The sequence below is a fragment of the Mizuhopecten yessoensis genome, unplaced genomic scaffold, assembly GCF_002113885.1.
Source record: "Mizuhopecten yessoensis strain PY_sf001 unplaced genomic scaffold, ASM211388v2 scaffold11165, whole genome shotgun sequence".
NCBI classification, from domain to species: domain Eukaryota; kingdom Metazoa; phylum Mollusca; class Bivalvia; order Pectinida; family Pectinidae; genus Mizuhopecten; species Mizuhopecten yessoensis.
This window is the reverse complement of record NW_018408912.1, coordinates 1,151,228-1,175,225: the sequence shown is the minus strand read 5'-3', so window position 1 is coordinate 1,175,225 and position 23,998 is coordinate 1,151,228. Positions and strand designations below refer to the sequence as shown.

At 34.6% G+C, this 23,998-nt stretch overlaps 2 protein-coding genes across 3 annotated transcripts in view; both read right to left on the bottom strand.

Moving 5' to 3' along the window:
- Nucleotides 1–584: 584 nt before the first annotated feature.
- Nucleotides 585–12,930, bottom strand: LOC110467218 (protein arginine N-methyltransferase 3-like). Of its 2 annotated transcripts, none has more exons than XM_021524228.1 (11): nt 12,863–12,930; nt 12,009–12,256; nt 10,515–10,623; nt 9,577–9,784; nt 7,041–7,182; nt 5,900–6,087; nt 5,300–5,478; nt 4,649–4,836; nt 3,583–3,720; nt 2,570–2,657; nt 585–1,579 (listed from the first exon to the last, which is right to left on the bottom strand). In XM_021524228.1, exons 1-11 carry the CDS (start codon nt 12,873–12,875, stop codon nt 1,470–1,472), a joined length of 1,611 nt encoding a protein of 536 aa, XP_021379903.1. In that variant the 5' UTR covers nt 12,876–12,930; the 3' UTR covers nt 585–1,469. The 2 variants fall into 2 exon arrangements, with proteins under 2 accessions (XP_021379903.1, XP_021379904.1); XM_021524229.1 differs by having other exon boundaries at nt 12,009–12,253; nt 12,863–12,921.
- Nucleotides 12,931–15,686: 2,756 nt separating this feature from the next.
- LOC110467178 (cold shock domain-containing protein E1-like) overlaps nt 15,687–23,998 on the bottom strand; it is a 19,605-nt gene continuing 11,293 nt past the window's right edge. The window contains exons 11-15 of the mRNA XM_021524148.1: nt 22,397–22,518; nt 21,744–21,916; nt 20,704–21,127; nt 20,158–20,324; nt 15,687–17,922 (exon numbers count right to left, since the gene is read on the bottom strand). Coding sequence (XP_021379823.1) covers nt 17,772–17,922; nt 20,158–20,324; nt 20,704–21,127; nt 21,744–21,916; nt 22,397–22,518 — 1,037 coding nt within the window. The 3' untranslated portion in view covers nt 15,687–17,771. The remainder of the gene's footprint in view (nt 17,923–20,157; nt 20,325–20,703; nt 21,128–21,743; nt 21,917–22,396; nt 22,519–23,998) is intronic.

Sequence of the window (23,998 nt, the reverse complement as noted above, 5' to 3'; positions counted from 1 at the left end):
AAACATTTTATAACTGAATACAAACCTGATTGTGTTTACTAGTACATGTAATGTGAACCTGATTGTGTTTACTAGTACATGTAATGTGAACCTGATTGTGTTTACTAGTACATGTAATGTGAACCTGATTGTGTTTACTGGTACATGTAATGTGAACCTGATTGTGTTTACTGGTACATGTGATGTGAACCTGATTGTGTTTACTAGTACATATAATGTGAACCTGATTGTGTTTACTAGTACATTTAATGTGAACCTGATTGTGTTTACTAGTACATGTAATCTGAACCTGATTGTGTTTACTAGTACATGTAATCTGAACCTGATTGTGTTTACTAGTACATATAATGTGAACATGATTGTGTTTACTAGTACATGTAATGGGAACCTGATTGTGTTTACTGGTACATGTAATGTGAACCTGATTGTGTTTATTAGTACATGTAATGTGAACCTGATTGTGTTTATTAGTACATGTAATGTGAACCTGATTGTGTTTACTGGTACATGTAATGTTAACCTGATTGTGTTTACTGGTACATGTAATGGGAACCTGATTGTGTTTACTGGTACATGTAATGTGAACCTGATTGTGTTTATTAGTACATGTAATGTGAACCTGATTGTGTTTATTAGTACATGTAATGTGAACCTGATTGTGTTTTCTAGTACATGTAATGTGAACCTGATTGTGTTTTCTAGTACATGTAATGTGAACCTGATTGTGTTTATTAGTACATGTAATGTGAACCTGATTGTGTTTTCTAGTACATGTAATGTGAACCTGATTGTGTTTACTAGTACATGTAATGTGAACCTGATTGTGTTTACTAGTACATGTGAACCAGGATCTCAACAAAGCAAAACGTTAATATAATCAATACATTTAAACATTAAAATTCCAAATACACCATAGCCTTATATGATGTTCACTTGTTCCAAATGCCTTCCTCACTCAATATAGCCCTGCTTTAAGGGTAAAGAGAGAGTACTAAAGTCATAGACATCCGTATCCACTCTATTACTATTAAGTGTAGATCAATTGATATTTAATATATCCTCTGGAGAAAGTAACACACCTGAAGGTGTGAATTCAACCTTTTGTTTTGCGTTGATGGTTCTCAGGACAAAGACTTGGTCCAAACAAACACAAGCAACCTTTTGTTTTGCGTTGATGGTTCTCAGGACAAAGACTTGGTCCAAACAAACACAATCAATCTAATCAGGAGGCCGCAGATGACTGTCGGACAGGTCGATCCCTTGATTGTCTTCCAGCATGCCGGCTTCACAAACACCAACAATTACTGTAGACAGACAATTGTTATAAAATGCAGTTTTAATAGAAATGCATCTTTGTGTAACTTGGTGCATGTTATATCACAAGTGGTTCCTGAAAACACCTGTGGAGTGTACACCTGTAATTAGTCCATCAGGTACACCTGTAATTAGTCCATCAAGTACACCTGTAATTAGTCCATTAAGTACACCTGTGTGAAATCCTTTACAGTCAGTGATATCACCAGAGAACGAGGATCTTTCCTACTCTTCTTACAGTTTATCTTCCCTTGTAGAACCTCACCTGAAACAAGATGGTGTTTTCTTTAAAAGTTATAGAACAGATCAACCAAGTCTGACAAAGGAATGAGACTACTAATCATAAACTGAAAATATCAGCGGAAATTACAACTTATATTACAATCTGAAAACATGTTGTATAGGAACCATGATAGTGGACTGGAATAGTGGTGGTAACATAAGTTGATAAGAGTAGTATGTCCCTTGATGTACAATGTAACCTCACAAGTCGCGCTCCCCATAACAGTTGTGATTATACTGAGAATGACACAATTTACAGTCTTCTCTTGAAATCTTTTTTACCAATATGCAAATTTATGTGGTCATCTTTGGCACACAGAAGAGTTTATCTATATTAACATGTGCAAAGTATTTTAATTTCAACATTGTGCTTATATAAACATATCTATTTTTTAACATAACTATCAGTATAACCATAAGCCATAAAAACTGACTTTGTATAACAACAAACACAGCAGACCCCTACTCCAACAGTGTTAGAGGTGTACAAGGCGAGACACTTTTGACAAAATCATATCCGATAGAAAAAAGACCGACCAGCGGCCACTTTATAGGAGTAAGCAAACCCATACTTAAAACAATCCACCATACTGGAAGACGTTTACTTCTAGTGTTGGTATGCAAGACTTAACAAAACTTTACTTTTTGAAGTAAATATTCAATTGCATGGTTACAAAAAACCTTTGAATGAAAAAGACTGCAATTTGTTTCACTATGGTGAGTAAAACCGCAATTCCACATCCAAACCAGGAATCTAACCCAGTCGTCCTCAAGTAGCCAGTGGTTCAACCCACTGACCAATACACTGATAACAAACAAGTCAAGGCTGATGTACCCTGGTACCTATCCACTGAGGAACTTACATGTCACCCTGTACCCTGGTACCTATCCACTGAGGAACTTACATGTCACCCTGTACCCTGGTACCTATCCACTGAGGAACTTACAGGTCACCCTGAAATGATTGGCCTACCTTTTGTTACTGTAATAGGATGTTCTATTAGGAACACTGTCTGTCTCCAATGTGTTGATGTATGTGCTGGACCAGTAGAAAAAGTAACCTAGATGATAAAATAAATTAGCTCATTATAAACAGTTTACCTTTTTAGGGTATATATGTATATATATATTACATCTCAATGTTAGAAGAAAACACTTTAGTAATTTGATGCTGGTTTTTCTCCAGAAATAAATAATATAGGGCAACAACATAACCTAATTTATATACAGCTCAAAACATTTCTTCAATGACATGCTTACTGAAGGGTCAGAATATTGTTTCATTTCTTCAATGACAGGCTTACTGAAGGGTCAGAATATTGTTTCATTTCTTCAATGACAGGCTTACTGAAGGGTCAGAATATTGTTTCATTTCTTCAATGACAGGCTTACTGAAGGGTCAGAATATTGTTTCATTTCTTCAATGACAGGCTTACTGAAGGGTCAGAATATTGTTTCATTTCTTCAATGACAGGCTTACTGAAGGGTCAGAATATTGTTTCATTTCTTCAATGACAGGCTTACTGAAGGGTCAGAATATTGTTTCATCTTTTCAATGACAGGCTTACTGAAGGGTCAGAATATTGTTTCATTTCTTCAATGACAGGCTTACTGAAGGGTCAGAATATTGTTTCATCTTTTGTATTCACAGTTTATTTTCTGTGAAATTGAAGTTCTAGAACAGCAAATTACAAATGAATTTCAAAACTGATCCCGTGGAACCTTCAGTACAATATGTTTATGCAGTACTTTATCTTGTATCTGGTGTTGTTTTCCCTATATATTCAATTAAAAGGCACACAAAAAGAAATGCCAATGCTCATACAATAATCATACATTTGATATTTTGTAAATAAATGCCTTTAACATTGTACTACTATAAAATAATTTTTATTTAAAGAAAAATCTACATGAAAGGATGAAACATATTATTTTTTTAAAGGGTGAAAATATTTCCATTCCAAGTGAGGAAGGGTATTGTATTACCTTGGAGCTGCAGCCTTTATCAAAGAACATGTCAAAATAGCTGACAATCGCATAGATTTGGCCGTCCTCCTTGACCGTCAGGGAGAAGTGTTTGTGAAATTGTAAGTCCTCAAGTCTGCAGGTACACACATCAATTTCCTGTCAAACGACAGGTAAAAACATGTAAGAGGGAGAGACAAGTGCTAGGGAGATATGAACATACTGCTGATAAAGGTGTAGATTTAAATCATACAACAGCCAGATTCTTTAGATTTTTTTTCTAGGCGATATATATATATATGTGCACTTCAAAGTTTCATCAAAAGACCTTGAACGATTTAAACATTATGGCTCAGACCAAACTTTTTTGAGGTAAAGATCAGAGTATACAAATTTAAGCACACTGTAAACCTTCAGTGGGTGAAGATGATTTGCTTCAAGTTTCATCTAGATATCTTCAACAGCTTAAAAAGTTTTTTGCAAGCAAGAAGAGAAGGAAAAGACGATATTGCTGTTATGATTTTTTTTACTAAACTGAGCAGTTTATTGACCGATTTCAAATGTTATGTCCATGTCAAAAACAAAGAAGGCAAAATACATTTGAAGAGTTCAATGATGGTCATCAGACAAGGTTAACAAGGTTAACAGTTCTGTGAAGTAGTTTTAAATCTTATGGCCCTTTCCTGAGTGTTCTCTGGGAAGGTATACATCATACTACCCCACCTATTGCCTTGGCATTATACATCCCCAAACAACACTATAAGAACAGTTCAATCAGGAAACTGACATAATAGATTAATAATGCTGAAAAATGAGTTAATCAGTTCAAAATTATGTACATAAATCAACATGTAAATGTGGGTCTTCACATTTAATGTACAGTACTCCATGTCCAGTATTGGTAATCTCAACATACAGCCCACTTACAATTGTGCTCTCTTGTATAAAGATACTTATTGATTGAGCATACTTTGCCCTGCCTAACCAAAATTATTCTCGTAAATAATCCTTATACATTTTATATCAAACACATATAAATGACGGAAAACATCTTCTCATGCATGTCAAACCAGCTGAATGTAATTACCTTAACAACGACAGCATCTGTAATGATCTTCTCTGACTTGACAACCTCTACACTGGCTTCTTTAACAACCTCCGACTTCATACAGGTCATCTTGTAGCCATAAACATTGTCCCAGAAGGTCACATGTTTACTGTGAAGGTCAGGGTCACCGGATGCCACCAGACTGATATTACACTTGTCTGGGTGAACTGTAGAGAGACAGGGTAGCGTTAAGGGAGATAACAATTTAGACCTTTCTTAAAAAAAAATTCCTTATTGAAGGAATTGTGTATTTCAGTTTTTAAAAATGATATAGAGGATTTCTTTAAAAAAATTCCTGTTTCCATGATTTTGTGAAACAAGATTCAGTTAGCTTCATAAAAATTCCATATACTCAAACAAAGCATGAACAATTATACATTTCATAATAGACTGATTGGTAAAAAAGGAAAATCACAAGTGTTGCAAATTACACTACAAAGCAGCCGGAGTGCATGACAAACAAATAATGAATATTGTTGTTTTTTTTCAATAAAAGGACGATTTTGTCAATTATCTCAACAATAATTGCTGATCTTTTAGTATGCAACATGTGAAAGCAGTAGCTTTTGTGTGACAGCGTTCTAGTGTAATGTAATATAACAAAATCTAATATCTATTCACAGTGCTAACCTACTCCTCCAGGGGCTAGATATTTATCTCTCGCATACAGCACAGAGTCCAACATGGACTCAAACAACAGGAAGTAGCCCATCCACTCAGAGATGATGATGTCCACTTTATCCACGGGTAAATCCACATCTTCTATCCGACCTTTAATGACTGTTACACGATCCTCCAAGCTGTTCTCTCTGTTAAAAGTATTAATCCTCAGTAAGATTTCAGAACATGATATTCATCATCATCTGTTAATTAATTCAAATATACTTTTATAATGAAAAACATACTAAGGTACTAAGGTAGGTAAATCCCATACCATGACCCATTTTAGTAATGATTCACCATTATTAGACATTCAAAGTAGTATTGTATTAGTCTTTCAGAAATCATCACCCAGAACAGTAATCTTACATGTTGTCCTTTCTCAAACACTCTCAACTACTACCATAACACTTATGTTAAGTATTTTCCAAAATGATAATAGAGAAAACAAAAAAACTGCCAAAGGAATACTTTTCAGCTGAATGAAATGAATGAACAAATGTTGATACTTTGATATCTTTTGATGGTAGACAAAAATGTCATAATGTCAGGATTATCAGGAGTACACACCTGATGATGTCCATGGCCTGGTAAACTACATCTGATTGGTCAACACTGATCACTTGTCTTGCCCCCGACCTGGCAGCAAACATGGAAAGTATTCCCGTACCACAACCAACATCTAGTACTACTTTGTCTTTAAATAGGTCTGTGTTCTGGTACATAAAATCTCTGTAGCTCTCTGTCCGTACCTTGTCCTAAAACACAACATACTTTTGTTAGAAATTGCATAAGCAAACTGCTTATTGTTATTAACATGCAATCACAAATCACTCGAGTATAAAATAACAATATTTGATATTTCCGATATCTGCAAAAAAAATGGATTTAAAGAAATATATTTAGCAATTCTTAGATTTATGTTTTTTCTAATAAAAGAATAAAAGCAATTAATGCCAATGTTCATGTTGTAACTTTTGTCATCCTCGATATCCAGGGGGTACGCTCACTTTCACTCTCTACACCCCTTGAACATGTCAAGAGTAAAATTGACGGCTCAGTGTTTGCCACCATGTTGATAAGACTAGTTCGATCCTTTGACATACATCAAAAGAATTTTGAGGTCACGTAACGGTAAAAATTGACAGGCTTTGAAGTCGGGCGTCTCTCCTTTGAGACCAATCAAGCAGCTATCTTTGTGCCTTCAATTTTGCTATGACATATTCCAGGTGTGTAGAGAGCGAATATGAGCGTAACCCCTGGATATCGAGGAGGAACTTTTGGTAAAATTATAAGAGCTCCCTTATTAATAAAGCCTTTGATTAAGTTTAATTAATTTTCTGACAAAAGACAGCTAATGAACTGCAAAGTGTGCTTTTGGCCGATATTGTACAGCATGAAAACATAAAGATAATTCAGCATTTCTTTGTCACTTTCTTTCAGAAAGACAACTCACCTACCTTTGACTATTTGATTACATTGTACTTTAAACGTTTAATTACTTATTCACTATTAACCTTTAATTACTTATTCACTACTAACCTTTAATTACCTATTCACTACTAACCTTTAATTATCTATTCACTACTAACCTTTAATTACCTATTCACTAACCTTTAATTACCTATTCACTACTAACATTTAATTACCTATTCACTACTAACCTTTAATTACCTATTCACTACTAACCTTTAATTACCTATTCAATTACCTTTAGCATTTCTTCATGTATACTAAAATGTGCATAGGACCCAAAGTAGGCATCATCCTCATCCTCCGTCAAGGTTTCTATAATATTCTGTGGTTTGATTGGCTCTTGAGATTGTAACATCACAATATCCTTAGTAACAACCCTGAAAATAAATACAGTCAAATTTTTAATTTGAAGTAGCTAAAACACAGTCTCCTTATAGAAATCAAAGTCAACAAACATACCAGGGTAATAATTCCTTTAAGCAATTTCAAATCATTTTCCTAGATTCTTATCAAAATATATCAACACTTCATTTTGTGTAAGTAGCACAGGTGAGGTTTCAAGAGAATTCCAAAGGGGCAGCTGGATTTGCTTGAATCTCTCAGTCAAAAGCTTATCAACAGGGCTCCTTTTGATAAACATAGAAGATGGCTGTTTGTTGTAAAGGGTTTAACTTCCTACCAACAGCTAAGGTCATTTAAGGACGCTAAACATAAAAGAGAAAATATACCAGTATGAGCAATACTCTACTAAACTGATACAGGTATTTATAAATAGATTTTAAAATGTCCATTGTGGGATATACTGTATAACAAATTTTAATGTGAACTTACATCGGTTTACATTAGGTAGTAAATATATTGCAAGCATGAAATATTGTTTAAAAATGTTTTGTTTAAAGTGGCATCTGTTTTGAAATTAAACCTATATCTGTGTCAGATCAGTTATCACGACGTTTAAGTTTGTGTTAACGGCTCAGGCATTCAGGTTCATATGGACAGAAATTCAGGTTCAAGTGATAGATCGATTCTTCACAATCAACATTCACCAAATGTAAATATACGTTTACAATACCATCATCAATAACTTGTCCTGCCTTGCTCAGTTTAGTGGCACAAAGCTGAAGTTGTTTTTTTTATAAACATACTTTTATCTACCAAGCCTATATGATGTAAAACCTAAAATCATCAACAGTAAAAACACTACGCTGCTACACATAAACACACAATCCTTTCCTCTGTGTAATCCATTTACTGCTACACATACACACTCAATCCTTTCCTCTGTGTAACCCAATTACTGCTACACATACACACACAATCCTTCCCTCTGTGTTACCCATTTACTGTTACACAAACACACACAATCCTTTCCTCTGTGTAACCCATTTACTGCTACACAAACACACAATCCTTTCCTCTGTGTAACCCATTTACTGTTACAAAAACACACACAATCCTTTCCTCTGTGTAACCCATTTACTGCTACACATACACACACAATCCTTCCCTCTGTGGAACCCATTTACTTCTACACACAATCCTTCCCTCTGTGGAACCCATTTACTTCTACACACAATCCTTCCCTCTGTGTAACCCATTTACTGCTACACAAACACACACAATCCTTTCATCTGTGTAACTCATTTACTGCTAGGGAGGGACACAATCATTTCCTCTGTGTACCCCATTTACTGTTACAAAAACACACACAATCCTTTCCTCTGTATAACCCATTTACTGCTACACAAACACACACAATCCTTTCCTCTGTGTAACCCATTTACTGTTACACAAACACACAATCCTTTCCTCTGTGTAACTCATTTACTGCTACACAAACACACAATCATTTCCTCTGTGTAACCCATTTACTGCTACACACAATCCTTCCCTCTGTGTAACCCATTTACTGCTACACAAACACACACAATTCTTTCCTCTGTGTAACCCATTTACTGCTACACAAACACACACAATTCTTTCCTCTGTGTAACCCATTTACTGCTACACATACACACAATCCTTTCCTCTGTGTAACTCATTTACTGCTACACAAACACACACAATTCTTTCCTCTGTGTAACTCATTTACTGCTACACATACACACACAATCCTTTCCTCTGTGTAACCCATTTACTGCTACACACAATCCTTCCCTCTGTGTAACCCATTTACTGCTACACACAATCCTTTCCTCTGTGTAACCCATTTACTGCTTCACAAACACACACAATCCTTTCCTCTGTGTAACCCATGTGTGTCTGTGTAGCAGTAAATGAGTTACACAGAGGAAAGGATTGTGGGTATGTGTAGCAGTAAATGGGTTACACAGAGGAAAGAATTGTGTGTGTTTGTGTAGCAGTAAATGGGTTACACAGAGGGAAGGATTGTGTGTAGCAGTAAATGGGTTACACAGAGGAAAGGACTGTGTGTGTTTGTGTAGCAGTAAATGGGTTACACAGAGGGAAGGATTGTGTGTAGCAGTAAATGGGTTACACAGAGGGAAGGATTGTGTGTAGCAGTAAATGGGTTACACAGAGGAAATGATTGTGTGTTTGTGTAGCAGTAAATGAGTTACACAGAGGAAAGAATTGTGTGTGTTTGTGTAGCAGTAAATGGGTTACACAATCCTTTCCTCTGTGTAACCCATTTACTGCTACACAAACACACACAATCCTTCCATCTGTGTAATCCACTTACTCCTTACTCCTATATGGTTAAACTAGCCCAGTGTGTTCTGATATCACACTTATACATCTAGTCTTCTTACTTCATTTTCTCCATGTTCTGTATTAATTCATGAATCTGTTCATCTGCCTTTGCCGACTTCTCCTCAGCGACCTTTAGCCTATGACAAAGTTCATGATATTCTGACAGCGACAAGGTCATGTTGGCCTCCCCTGGACTGCCATTTTGGGTAGTACTGACAGAATTCATCATAGGACTGTTTTCTGTATTTTCTAACATATCCTCTATATCTGCAAAAGATAAGAAATAAGAAACAATGATAAAGCAAATCAGAGTAATGGCTCATAACTCATTCATTTTCAGTTAACTGTAAACTGCATTTAATAACAGCAAGTACCCTTGTTAATCAGTGATCTAAAATTGAATATACCTGGTAAAGGTAGATAGTCTTCCATAGCACAGGGTCAATGTATAACTAGTTTACTTGAAAAAAACTTCTATATAGTGCTTTAAATTTTCTGTCAATCTTTCAGCATTTTTGTTCCTGGAAAAAATTGTAAATTTTGTACAACACTGTTTAAACTCACTACTTTAAACTAATTATCCATCATAAGGGCAACAAATCTGCTGGGTTTATAAATTGATGCAATATTTTATCTTGATCTTGACTAACAATTATAATGGAAATGAAACCACTGCAAATTATAATTGCTGTACAATAACAAATGTTGAACATAGACCACTTTAAATGACCTCTTGCTTAAAACCTGACTTAAACTCATTTGAATCAATAAACCAAACAACTTGGATTTCAGCCATGAGCTAATATTACTTTTTATTAATTAATTGATTTGAGAAATGGACTGGTGCACTGAAAAGACCAAATTACAGAATATTTGTTTATTGTTGTCTATTGAATATGTTCACGTTCACCTTCCCCACTAACAAAACACCATTTCCATCCTTTTCCTAATTGACCAAGATTGAATATCCAACAAAAAGGGATATTTTCTTTCTTACCAAATTGTAACAGGATATCATCAGGATTGCAGGGCTTCATAAAGTTATCAGATCCCCAGGGAGGCACATCACCCGGTTTGTACTTCAGCAAGTCCTCACAACTTGGTTTCTACACATACAAAACTATGACATATTAGAACATGGGTAACAATTTTAAATGAAATAAAAGTCGTCAATGAAAATACAGTAATACTTTTGTTGTTTTCCTTCTTCAGTTATTTTCAGTTTATTTTAATTAAAGTTACGTAACAGACCTTACACACAACATACTCAAGTCTTTAACTTTAATTGTGCTGAGTCAATTAACACTCCAGTATTAGGAGATCGACTCAATACTGGAAGAAGAAGAACTTTGAAATATCTAATTAGGAGGTTTTAATTATATAATCTTTCTTTGGATAAAGTGACAGCATTCTTGAGTCTTATAAGACAATATAGGATATGTTTTCTTCTATGTTTTTTATATGGTCACAAAACATGTTAAATCTAAAATGAACTGTACGTAGTGCATACACAATTCTACTACAAGTATTTAGCAGTAAGTTAGTACATCATATCCAAATCTTGTTTTTGGTCTTGCTGTAATATTTTTACAGAACTTCATGTTGCTTCTATGGTAGCATACGGTGACCATGGGTGATATTTTTGTACAATGAATAACCCATGTAATATTACAAGTATCAAAGTTTTAAAACAAAATCAGTGCTAAAATTGGCATATATACATGATGAAGTGGGCTACCAGGTATGTGGGCTTCACATTAAAAAAAAAATCAAATTTGGTTTAAGACTATATTTTTGGCCATTTACAAATCTGGGTCTACACAACAAAAGCTAGCTTTTCATGTAGTCTATTTTTGTACTCAGCACATGTGTAAATATTGTGAAAAATCCAGTTGAACAACCTATGCTAAAACGTGAGTATTTCTGTTACCGAGTTTGGTGTGGTAACCATGGTTTTCTCAAGTCCCAAATCTGGGGAAATAACTTTTTGAAAAAAAAATCATTCTTCTAAAATAAATGAATTCAAAATGCAGTTTATAAATATGTATATATATGTAGGTGTGTTGTGCAAGATAAAGCCGCTATCCATGTTTATCTGAGACATACCCTTTATTTTTAGGATCAAGCCATTTCTACTGTACTCTGCTACCTATACATAACAGCATGTTCAAGTCAATATATGTTGAAACTTACTGTTTTCCAAATTAACTTTGAAATATCTTTAAGTTATTGTGTTCCTGTTTACAACATTTCCAAATGAAAGTCATCACAGAATAGCTATTATCTTTGTAGCAGATGTGGACTTGGTCGATTGCTGGCTACCAGGTAGCTCAATTGGTTAAAGCATCTGTTAGTCAGTTCAGAGGAGTGGGGTTCAAATCCCTGGCTCTTCTGTTAAATCTTTTTTCTGTATCAAATAATTTTCTAAAAAATATCTACTCAAATAAGAAAAGTACAAAAATAAAAGAAGGAACATATTTTTTCCACCAACCTCTGTCCTGACATAGTTGACAAGTTTGATGAACTGTATACTATCGAGCTGCCAGAAACGGCCTGCCCATGCCATGTCAAACCCATGGTCACAGCGACAGTGTTTGAACATCTCATCCACCCCCAACAACCTCTGCTGGCAAAACAGGCACATCACATCTTCACCCTCTTCCATTTCCTCCTCCTTTTCTTCCCATCCTTCCCCATCGTCAGAGTCTTCTTCAAACTCCTCAAAATTGTCTGATACTTCTGTCCCAACAAGTTATTAAAGTTATAAGTCACTGTCTCAAAGTCTGAATTAGGAGTCATGAAAGGAAGTTCTAGCTTATAATTAGTGGTCCCAGAAATGGTAATAATATTACCCGGTTTATAGCATATACACTCGGTATATATTATCATTCTCTGTTTCGATAGGCTATTTCTCGATTTACAGCCAGAATTCCAAATACCAAATCAATAAAAGCTGTCAGATATGATACGACAGTAAAACTAGTAGATAACAACTCGGTTTGTGTTTGAAGTTCTGACTGTTAATTGAGATATATATTATATCATAAAATAAAAAATAAGAGTATATACTAAAAATAAACACCCTGATTTTTTTAATGATATATAAATCTCAATTTACAGTCAGAATTTCAAACACCTGTGAGTAAGTAGACTACAGTATGATGAGTATCGATAATATGAATGCAAACTGGTATTACAGTTCGATGTTGCTGTACAATTCCCACTTTTTCATATATTTGTGGAGAACAAAAAGGCAGAATAGATCTTTAGAGTTTAGAACACATTATCTGCTACAAGACAATCAGAAAACTGTTTTGATCTGATTTTTCACAACACACGTGTTACCTTTGGAAGCCATCTTTGTTTTCTACTTTCGGAACACCTTCTGAATGATCCTTCCAGCTTCACTTTGAGAAAAAGTCAGAAGGGTTTATGGCTACATTCGCGTATCCGGTTAAAACGGTTGAACCGGTTGGACCTGTAAAGAAAACGACGGGTACAGATTTGAACCTAGGCTGACCTCAGGAAAATTTGGTACGTGTAGATTGAGGGGTTCAGACGAACCTGACCGAAACTAAAATGCTGACTATTGCCAATTTGCGTTATTTCTTTCTTAAACAATGTCAAGTCACATGTAATTTTTAAGATACGTAATGTAATTTAGTGGACGCGTGAGAAAAGGGCATGCTATTCTTGATACATTGTTTTTTATTCTCCGAAACTGTGGATTTTTAGCTCTGCTTAAAGAACGGTCCAAGTGTGTTCGTTTATCGTGGAAAATTTCTGCGCCACACGTACCGTTTCAACCGGGATACGCGAATGTAGCCATGTAAAAAGCACAGGGACTTGTGACAATTTTTGTTTTCATTTTTATTTGACAAACGAATTATATATAGCTTATTGGTAAATTCGACATTTACAAATTAAAAAATATTCGTAATTATTTCATACTTCTTTTACAAAGTTAAAAGTTAATAAATAGATAAGAAAAGCAACTTGGAGTTTTATACTTTCATATAGTTCTATATGAACTATATGAAAGTATAAAACACCAAGCAAAAAATGTAAACCACAGATTTGATCAGTCAACAAAGCATTTCCCTCATAAAATGTTCTATCATTTAAATGAAGTATCTTTCCTGTCACATTTGATCTCATTTTATGCTGCATTGGTCTCACTTAAATTTCCAATAAAGTGTATTCAAAGATAAGGTTGGCTCATTTTCAATATCATTTAAAGTTTCATTGAAAGTTTCATTGAAAAAATTTGAGTTGATATTTTCCCTAAAAATGGTTCCTGAGCAAATTGTCAGTCAATACATAAACATATCAAAAGATATTATGTCTCTTGGTGCCAGAGTAGTAAGTGTTTAAAAACCCAAAAGGTTTATTAACCTCTGGCTTCCAATAGTCACAGAGTAAACATATATTGCCAGTCTTTACAACATATCCAAAGATGATCATTATTTAGTTTGAGGTGTTACCTGATATATACATCATGGTGGCCATCTTGGACTTCAGATCAATTGAACAAAAACAAACAATGGAATGGATCCATAGGGAAACATGTGTGCACAGATGTTTAATTGTATTGTCTGCTTTTCATAATTATCAAAGGAAACAGTAGAAATAGCATGTGAACTTGTCATAATGTCCTTGAAACTTCACCAATCTTTATTTTTTGACATGTTAATTTAGTAAACTTAATTAATTTGACCCTATGTTAAGAATTTATTCAACTTGACCTTTGACCAAATAACAATGTTAGCAAAATGCCCCTTCCATCTCTACTATGTATCCAAGTACGAATATATTCATACATTATTTTCTGAGTAATGGCCATTTTCAAATTTTCCAAAAATCAAATAATTATATAACAATAATAATTTGAGGTTCTTTTATACCGCTTTATCACAACCTAATTGGGCCGTCTCATAGCAGTTCACAAATTATTATCCGTGGTTATAGGGCCTTTGCAACCAGCCAATATCTTTCTTAACTCCCAGGGGAGCATACCGCCGGAGCTGCCATTTCAGTGCTAACAGCTAGCATTCAACAATTCTGGCGCTGCCCAACCACATACTCATTTACAGCTGAGTAGACTGGAACAAGCGGAGTAAAGTATCTTGCTCAAAGATTAGAGGATGTGACCTCGACTTTTGATCTCATGAATTTCAATATATCAACATATCAACATATTAATAGTTTTGTTTCTTGGGATAATGATCCAAAGCTTGGTTTTGTTGATAGAGTTCAGCATCCTATTAACCCTTTCACCCCTATGCAACTTAAGTAGACTCTACCACACATTGATATAGATGAGTCCATTATGGTCTACATTGTTGAAAGGCTTAACAGCTATATATGGTCATTTAAGGTCTTGCCTCTATGCGTTAAGCATTGGTGTATGCTGGAGGTAGTGTATTGATATATGCTTCCTTCAGATATGCAGCACAGGTCTGATGATGACTTTTAAGAGTGCTACCTTACTGAAAACCATCCCAAAGGCACCCAGGCCATCTGCTCGCATCTTATTGACAACAGGTAAAACAGTTGTTGAGCTTACTGTAATTGCTAAATGTGAAGCACTGGTGTAATAGAGGTCATTACTTTTTTCAATGCCTTTGCTAGGAGTCTAACTTGCGACCTTTGGTTTACTGGTCTTACTCTTCTGAATGATCTAAAGAGAATTATTACTCCCTAGCAGAGTAATAATACTGCAGACACTTAGAGGACCCCCCCTCATCTCTGTTCATCGATATCCCTTCCCTCCTAACCCAGATGAATTCTTTGATTTTTTTCCCTCGACTTTCAGTTGTTTTTGTCCTGGAATACTGCAGTTAAAATAATATTATAAGTGTTTGGATATAGAAGACACTATTATATGACAACATATCAAGGATTTTTGTTGCTAAATCCATTTTTTACATCAACACTCCATAATATTAAATGTTATTTAATTACCTTAATATGGGGTACATAATGCTTTTAACCAAAATTCCAAAAATGTATACAAATTAATGCAGGTTTTTGTATTTTTCATGTTTGAGGGTCTTCCATATCCTCAACACAACAAGAAGACAACACTTGTGATCATTATCTAATGTCAAGTAACCAATGAGCATTTCACCTGAAAGAAACAGTTGTAATAACAACATAAGACAGATAATGCGCTTCATTCATTTTTATTTTTGTTTTTTTTAAATTCTTTTCCTTGTTTTTTTGTTTTGTTTTTGTGTTCCTGGATTACCAAAGCATTCAGACTGCTCTCTTTGTGTGAGGCTAACTTTTACATTCGAGTCACCGTGGTCACAGTGATTACAGTTACCAATGACCAATCAAATGTCTCATCATTGACATACATACCTACAACAAACTTGTTCTCTGGTATTGAAGCTTGTTTTATAGCATGCATGATTCCGACACAGTCAAATGACAATTTATACAGCCCAGAACATGGACATTTTGGCAACATGGTAGAGCATAGTACTATAACACATACCTATGTTGAAAACGAGGATAACGAATCCTTTTAGTTCATTAACAAAAAAAGACAACCTTTTCTATTTTTCTTTTTTTTTTTGCAGCTTATTCTCTAACATATAATGGTTGAATGATCATGAATAATGGTGACAAAATGAAATTTGGGTCATTCTTAGATTATAGTTGATCATGATATGTGGTATGACAAAAAAATCTTACTTGAAATATGCCTGAAAAATGTTTACTCAATATAATGCTGTTTTGTTCATAAAGCTTCTTTTTTGTAATATTTAAACTGCAATATCAAATGTAAAAGGAACAGATCTTTTTCGTAGATTTCACTTGGCCAACACATCTGGGTCGTACATCAATTCATATTGTTCTAGCTTAACTTATACTGATGATATTTCACAATAAAAAAATATCCTTCCATTCAATCAGTCATTTAATCATACCCATTCGCTCACGTACACCACAATTATAGCTCTAGAGATATCCCACCGATATCAAGAATAGAATAATGATGTTAATTATCGAACACTTAAACCACAATTATAGCTCTAGAGATATCCCATCGATATCAAGATAGAATAATGATGTTAATTATCGAACACGTACACCACAATTATAGCTCTAGAGATATCCCACCGATATCAAGATATAATAATGTTGTTAATTATCGAACACTTACACCACAATTATAGCTCTAGAGATACCCCACCGATATCAAGATAGAATTATGATGTTAATTATCGAACCCTTACACCACAATTATAGCACTAGAGATATCCCACCGTTATCAAGATAGAATAATGATGTTAATCATCGAACACTTCCACCCCAATTATAGCTCTAGTGATATACCACCGATATCAAGATAGATTAATGATGTTAATTATCGAACTCTTACACCACAATTAAAGCTCTAGAGATATCCCTCCGATATCAAGAATAGAATAATGATTTTAATTATCGAACACGTACACCACAATTATAGCCCTAGAGATATCCCACCGATCTCAAGAATAGAATAATGATGTTATTTATCGAACACTTACACAACAATTATAGCTCTAGGGATATCCCACCGATATCAAGCATAGAATAATGATGTCAATTATCGAACACTTACTCCACAATTAGAGCTCTAGAGATATCCCACCGATATCAAGATAGAATTATGATGTTAATTATCGAACATTAACAGGTTGTAGAATTCATGCTTGTAAAATAAATAAATCTATAAATTATATCTCTTCAGAATAATAATATAACCAACAGTGTTTCTCTGTTAAACATGTAACAATATGTTAGAACAAATTTGACATTCAACAAAATAAACTGTTTTGGTCCAATGTATAGATGTTTGTCATTTGCTTTACAATATTAAACAGATTTCCAAATAAAACAAATCAGGTTTAGTCATTCAAATACATAATTATGTTAGCTTATGCTTTTTGTTTTTTTCTATATTCAGCAATAATTCTAATTAACCTGGTAACATTCCTAATAAATAGACAGAAAATATGAAGGAAGAGGAAAGTCCAGGATCGTTTTCCTTAAAATCATAACGCTTGTGAAAGGAAATACAGAGATTTCTATAGGTAAATGGTATTTCAAATCAAATCTTTGAAGAAAATATTCATAAATTAACTGAAGAGTTTAAAATGAAACCAGAGTAGGGAGGAGATTGTCCTTTTTTTGTGGTATTTTCTGTTTTGATTTCTCAAATAGAAGGCAATAGATGCGATGAAGCAGGATTAATGCAAAGCTAGACAGTTGGCTGACGTGGAATGCGCGGTGCAAATCCCTTTGTTCCATCGGGACCTTTTGGCTGTCGAAGAGCAACCATGCGAGGACTGATCATGTCATCATTGATACTCTTCAGTCTACTCACTAGACGTTCAGGGCGCTGTCGGCTCCTACAGAATAAACAGGATATTTGTCAATCGGTTATCTAGTGCTCGCTACACTATTGTAGTATAGTGGTTGAATTCAATAACACAGTCCTATCCAAATATGTTGGTAGTTTATAATATTAGTAAGGTATGGAGTCTTCACCGACACACTAGGTGGTTCATCAATCTAAGCCTCACTAATCAGATTCCTGTGAGTAAAACATTCTTAAATGAATATATCGTAGGCCCCTTTTACGTATCCAGTTAAAACAGTTAAACATGAAAGAAAATGACAAGCGCAGATCTTTAACAAGGCTGACTTAATGAATATTCGGCATGTGTAATTTGAGGGGTCCATACATGCCTGACCGAAAATATAATACTGACTATTGCAAGTTTGCGTTATTTTTTAATAAAACAAGGTCAAGCCACATGTAGATTTTAAGATACCTTATATAATTTAGTGGACGTGTGAAAAAAGGACATAATGTTCTTGATACATTATTTATATTATGAAACTGTGCATTTATTAGATCTGCGCATAGCTCGGTCCAATTGCGTTCATTTATAGTGGAATAATTATGTGCCACCTGAACTGTTTCAACCGGGATACGAGAATGCGACCATACTGATTGCCATGTGTTTATTTTACAAAAAATGTTTTAGAGGAATTATGCCTAATACCTGCTTGATTAAAATGTTACGATCAAAGACATCTTGCTGTTTCAAAATTGCTGTAAGCATTCTTGGAGCATCCTAATTACTACCTCTTGTATTAGGTCAGCACTAGTACTAGCATAACCATATACAGTTTTCACCTGTGTTATGTAAACACCTTCCATGTGTGAACCAAGTCAAATACCAAATCTGATGGTGATCATGTCATGCACAATATAGTAAAACAGGTTTACTACCAACATGCTTTTAGTGCATTCTTGCTTATAACACGGTTATATTTATGTCCCCCTTGCATGTAATACTGAAGTATACCTATACTAAGTTCTTAGCTCCCCTGTATGTGATTTTCTACATTTATATTAGCTAAATTAGCTAAAACTTAAAATGGAGCAGGTACAGTCAAACCTCGTTATCTCGAACTTGTATAACTCGAAGACCCCATTTAACTCGAAGTATGTCATCGGTCCCGGCCAAAACTCTTCTTAATCTAAGTAATAGAAACTCTGATAAATCGAACTCTGAAAACTTGAAAAACTTGGATATCCCGAAGTGAAACATCGGTCCCAACAACGTAAATCCTACATCAAAATATCTCCTAACTCGAAGTTTCTTAAGATTCACAAGTCTGTCATATATTCTTTAATTATTTGATACATATTTGACGCAGTGCTACGCGAAACATCGTTCTAATTGAGCACATTACGCTCGATCATAATTACTTCGATTAAACTTATGGCATTAAAATGTGTTTGACTGTAAAAATACTTTGTACAAATAAAGAAACAAACTTCATCAATGTTGATTAACAACAATTAGTACTTACTGCGAGCCCGTAAACAATTTGAATGGCACTTTATTTACACCAAAGCTGCCGACACATTCTAACCAGAAAATGGGTCACAGTGTGCGGTCATGCGTAAATAAGTTCCACAGTAAAAATCACAACCTAGGACAGGTTCGTTGGTTTATGTTTTTACAGGAGCTTGTATGGCACCGATAATTAATTGAGAGATCATAGGAACAATACGATAATTATTGTTGACTACGTCGTGGTGAGGAGATATCAAGTGTCATTGGGGTCTATAAATGAAGATATGTTTCCTGATTAACTCATACACATTTCGGAATGTCGAAATCAACTGAGCAATCCAACGTGTATGCTCCAATACAGTGATTTGTATAAAGACTAGCTTGGCACCTTCATTTCCGCATTGAAATTTCTATCAGCATAGCACGAGGTCGGAGACAGAATGTGTGTGTATTGTAACATTAATTAATTAATGAATATGATTATGAATAAGTTGTTATTTTTTTTAATTTTAAATAGTTATCTTTTTGTCATTTATCGACTGTTTAAATACGTTGATTGTCAGAGAAATCAATGACATATATAGCCTCATATTGGACCAAACACGTTACAAAGTTTTATGCCAACCATAGGAACTCGCTTAACTCGAATACTCGGATAACTCGAAGTTTCCCAACTATCCCGTCAACTTCGAGATAACGAGGTTCGACTGTAGTTTAAGAAATAATAGGATAATCCCTTACTTGATTTCATACTTCCATGCATAAACTTACGTGATTTTTCTAACGCTACAAGCAGAGAATTTCTTGTTGCGCTGATTTTGTACGACAACAAATTCCACCTCATCTCCAGCTTGAATGTCCACCCCGTCATGGACCTCAGTCATGTGGAAAAACAGCTTCTTCCCTTCCTCTGCTGCCTCGTAGTTGATGAAGCCAAACTACAACCCAAAACATTCAAAATATCTTAACAGGTTCTACAAAATGTGCATGTACTATATGACACAAAAGTAGAAATGAATTTCTTCATATAATCTCTTTCAGTGTGTTTCACTTAAACTTCCATTCCTTTTACATTAAAACAAATTTATAACAAACCTTAAGAAAGCTTAATGATTTGTATACAGGTCGGCAAAAAAACGTACAATTTCAAGTAAAAAGAAAATATGAATTAGTGCTAAAAACCAAGTTGGTCAAACAAGTGTTTAACAAGTTTTACTGTCTACTACTGTAATTATACAACATAAAGTTTTAATTCTCACACTTATAATGAATGATCAACAATCTGAAACTACTCGGAGGTAGAGCATATATGCATACCTGTCCTTTCACAGAATCCACCTTGGCACGGATGTACTTGCGGACTGCTGCAATGTTGATGGCTCTAGTGACACCATTTTTACTAGCTGCCAGCTGGAATTTGACAGCATCTGCAGTCTGAAGGAAGTCTCGTTTATCAGCCAGACTTGTGATACCGTAAGGATAGCAGACTGGTTTAGCATCCTCGTCTGCAGGGTCCACCTGTACAAGGCCGCAGTATTCCTCCTGTTCTGGGTTGACAATTCTCATTGGTCGGATAATCTTTCCCTTGAGTACACCCTGGTCTCGCAGGATCTCCTCCACAGGAATTGTTCCCTTGGTTACTCTACGGATATTTTCGGCACTCACTTTGGCATTTTTCCTAGTGACAGTATATTCTACCTCATCAGCCAAGTCCAATTCTGTGGGATCTCCATCAAAAGAGCTATAATTGTAAAAGAAAAATAGTTACCCTCAAAATTATACCCGGTGTCGAAATGTTCACATTTGCAATGCTGCAGTAATCTTTGAAGTGTATCGAATGTTGGCAGGTAAATATTTTCACACTGACGTCTTCAACATGTGAACATTTCTACTTGTACAGCATCACATGAGGCTTTGCCAAAGGTTCAACTCCCAGTAAAAAAACACAAGGGTGGAGCCCTTCAATCTTCTATTAACATATAGAAATTAGTATTTTTCTCTCTTACCTTTTAAACAAATTAAGTCTAAATGTTAATATAAAGTGAAAATACCGATTTAAATTCATATGATGTTATATCAAAGTAACAAATATTACCCAGTGCTATCATTATAGTGAAGTCATAATTTCAGCTCTGCTCATGGAATGCCATGTAAGAGATTCATCACATCAACAGATTTATTACATGGGATTGTTCTAACTTATTAACACGCTATCAGAGATATCAATAGCCAGAAACTGATATGGTATGTTAAGACATGCAGACAACAATGTTCTGTGCTCTTTTGAAAAGGCATGAGACTGATAATTAAACATTCAAATCACTTTCAACAGTGATTGCTTATGCCTCGACACTTACCTGAAATGAAAGAAGACTTCCTTCTCATGATCAGCACTTTCAATAAACCCGTAGTTCTCTTTGAGTGTTGCTACGTATCCCAAGCATTTACTGGCCACATTTCTGAATAGCACCCTCACATTTACAGCACCTCTACTGTTGTTCCTCTTAATCTCGGCAAGGTTAAACTCAACCTGTAAAACAGATCATATCCTTGACTTAATCTCGGCACATTTGAAATCAACCATTAAAACAATAATCTACATCTTTACCACAGCAAGATTAAGCAAGTATACGTATATACTTGATCATGAGTGAATATCATACTTATATTGATAGTCTATTTACCTTGTCCCAATATCCCAGGGAACTAAGTATATGTAAATTACCTTGTCACCGTATCTGGTCAGGGATCTAAGTATATGTTTTTTTACCTTGTCACCATATTTAGGCAGGGATCTAAGTATGTTTTTTACCTTGTCACCATATCTGGTCAGGGATCTAAGTATATGTAATTTACCATGCCACCATATGGTCAGGGATCTAATTTATAATATAAGTATATGTCATTTACCTTGTCACCATATCTGGGCAGGGATCAAAGTATATGTAATTTACCTTGTCACCATATCTGGGCAGGGATCTAATTTATAATACAAGTATATGTCATTTACCTTGTCACCATATCTAGGTGGGGACCTGGGATCCACAAGGTCCTTCAGCTGGTATGGTACCTGCTGGATCGTTCCTTCAAAGTCGAAAATTATGTTCCCACAGTCTGAATCTTTGTTCTTGGCTGTTTAAAAGAAATAACATTACGGAATTGACATTAAAACAAAATTTATACATTCTCTGCAAAATGTCTTAATTTTATGATAGACAATAAAAGTATTAGTAGTTTTCCTTGGTATTGTCACTTCACTTTAAGTCATTTGATGGTTAATGGGGGTCTCTGTTAAATTACTTTTTCATCTTTACCTAATGAATTATTTTGAAAAAATCTTACATGAATATTCACTTTTCACAAACCTTTAACACCTATTTAGAATTTTCATAGCATTATTCCATTCATCCCAATTTTTTTTTATTATTATTCTATTTTTTAGAAAAGAAAAAAAAATGTCAAATTAATATCAAATTTGATATGTAAATATTAAATTAAAAAGAATACAATAATTTAGTAATGAAGAAAATATTTGTTATTTTTTTTATTTCTAGGTCATTTGTCTTAATAGTTTTGAGTCAATTATCAAGTCATGTACATTTTTCTAAATGAAATTATCTGTCTTACAATAGATCTACATGAAATAAGGTTTTCTTTCCTATTTTGTCATGCATGCTACATCATTGTAATATACAACTAAACAATATTTATCATACTTGCCATGCCTAATAATATAATTTTACTGATTTAACTCTGGTCCAGAATCCGTACCAGATGTCATTACTAGGCTCACTCCAGCAGATGTAACAAAATGGTACACCATCAATATACTTTTAGACGATGTGCAACTTCTGCATGAAATGAAATAAACAGGTAACCCTGAATCAATGTTGTTATGTTGTTAACGTTTGATGTTGTTAATGGAAATACACATCTTTATTTTTGCAGCATTATGACTAACGGAAAGCTGATTATGACTGAGAAATAGGCTTGTGTTTGGCAATGAACAATGGCATTCATCGTCTTCAAAATACAACTTTGTAGCACAGATCTTCAGTTGAGAAAGACTTTGGTTACAAAGTTGATTAGTTTTTTTAAATAAAGGTAGATTTTATTGTGATATTAGTAAAATATCCAGAATTACTTGCACAAGTTTTCATAAATACTTGGTGATATATTAACGAGTGTTCCTATCAAATGCACTCACAGCCATGTTGTTTCTATTTTGACCACCTGATGCTTCATGTTGCAGGAAGTTTGAAATAAAACATGTCAATAAACAAGAGGCCCATGGGCCTTAACGGTCACCTGATATATTTATACAGAGTTGATTTTGTTTTTAACATGAACAGAAATATTATTCAAAGTGACAAAAAACAATAAAACCACCTTACTCAATATCTAGCATACAGATTTCAGACTGAAAAGGATTTGAAACTAGCACCTCTGATTCTTAACAAGGAAAATGAAGAAATTTTAGCACACTGACTCCTTTGAGCCCCACCCTACAGCCCTTGGGGGTAGGGCTGGCTCAAAATTTTCAAAGTATCAAACTGTCAATTCAAGGTTATAATTCCAATCAAGTTATTAACATGTAATATTCAAAGTATCA